Here is a 1,199-nt window from a genome sequence, read left to right on the forward strand (position 1 = left end):
CGGGGGCCAAAAGCGCTTCTGGATCATCGAGGACATGTCCCCGTTCGGGAAGCGGCGCAAGACGGCCTCCTCCCGCAAGATGCTGGACGAGGGCATGATGCTGGAGGGCTTCCGGCGCTTCGACCTCTACGAGGACTGCAAGGACGCGGCCTGCCAGTTCTCGCTCAAGGTCACGCACTACCACTGCACGCGCGAGAACTGCGGCTACAAGTTCTGCGGGCGCACGCACATGTACAAGCACGCGCAGCACCACGACCGCGTGGACAACCTCGTGCTGGACGACTTCAAGCGCTTCAAGGCCTCGCTCAGCTGCCACTTCACCGACTGCCCCTTCTCGGGCACCAGCACGCACTTCCACTGCCTGCGCTGCCGCTTCCGCTGCACCGACAGCACCAAGGTCACGGCGCACCGCAAGCACCACGGCAAGCAGGACGTGATCAGCGCGGCCGGCTTCTGCCAGTTCAGCTCCAGCGCGGACTGCGCCGTGCCCGACTGCAAGTACAAGCTCAAGTGCTCGCACTTCCACTGCACCTACCCCGGCTGCCGCCACACGGTCGTGGGCATGTCGCAGATGGACTCGCACAAGCGTCTGGGCAGCTGATACACTGACCTTGCGAATGGTTAAGAGATGGATAATTAGCCACGCTCTTAAATCATGCAGATCGTCATACCAGTCACTTTAATGTGGGGTGATAAAATTTGTGAATTTTATGAGGCTTACCCTCCAGAACCTAACTATAAAATATGCTGTGGAAAGATAGTGGATAGCCAGGGGGAAATGCTACCTGAAATTTAAAATATGACTCTCACAAACCTAGCTCTATCCCACCAATCACGCTTGAAATAAAAAAGACTTGGTATCTCCCCTCCTGCCCTTTACGTGCCGTCTCCTCACTCAGTGCCACCCTGCTCATGGTTCAGGTGCAGCGAGGCCTCCCACAAATCTGCAGGTCGCCCTGTTCTGCGCACCTGGAGTACCAGCAACTTCTTTCCCGCCCCTTCTCACATTTTCTTGTGGTTACTTATTTAACATCTGTCTTATCATGCAGCGGTGGGAGGTGTGCGTCTTCACAGGGCACTATACCCCCACCGCCGCCCGCCCGCGCAGCCCCGCGTTGGGAAGGACTGGCCGCGAGGGCCCCTTTCTGGCTGCAGGTCGGGGTCTTCTTCAGGGAATTAGGTGCTCTTGTCCGGGGTAG

General features: G+C 58.0%; 1 protein-coding gene across 1 annotated transcript in view; it reads left to right on the plus strand.

Moving 5' to 3' along the window:
• The window catches only part of CASZ1 (castor zinc finger 1), a 36,836-nt gene extending 36,235 nt beyond the window's left edge, over nucleotides 1-601 (plus strand). Inside the window, 1 exon segment of the mRNA XM_015565940.1 lies at nucleotides 3-601. Within this exon segment, the coding sequence (XP_015421426.1) occupies nucleotides 3-601 (599 nt within the window).
• The last annotated feature ends 598 nt before the right edge of the window (nucleotides 602-1,199 follow it).

Source organism: Myotis davidii, unplaced genomic scaffold, assembly GCF_000327345.1.
Source record: "Myotis davidii unplaced genomic scaffold, ASM32734v1 scaffold299, whole genome shotgun sequence".
NCBI classification, from domain to species: Eukaryota; Metazoa; Chordata; class Mammalia; order Chiroptera; family Vespertilionidae; genus Myotis; species Myotis davidii.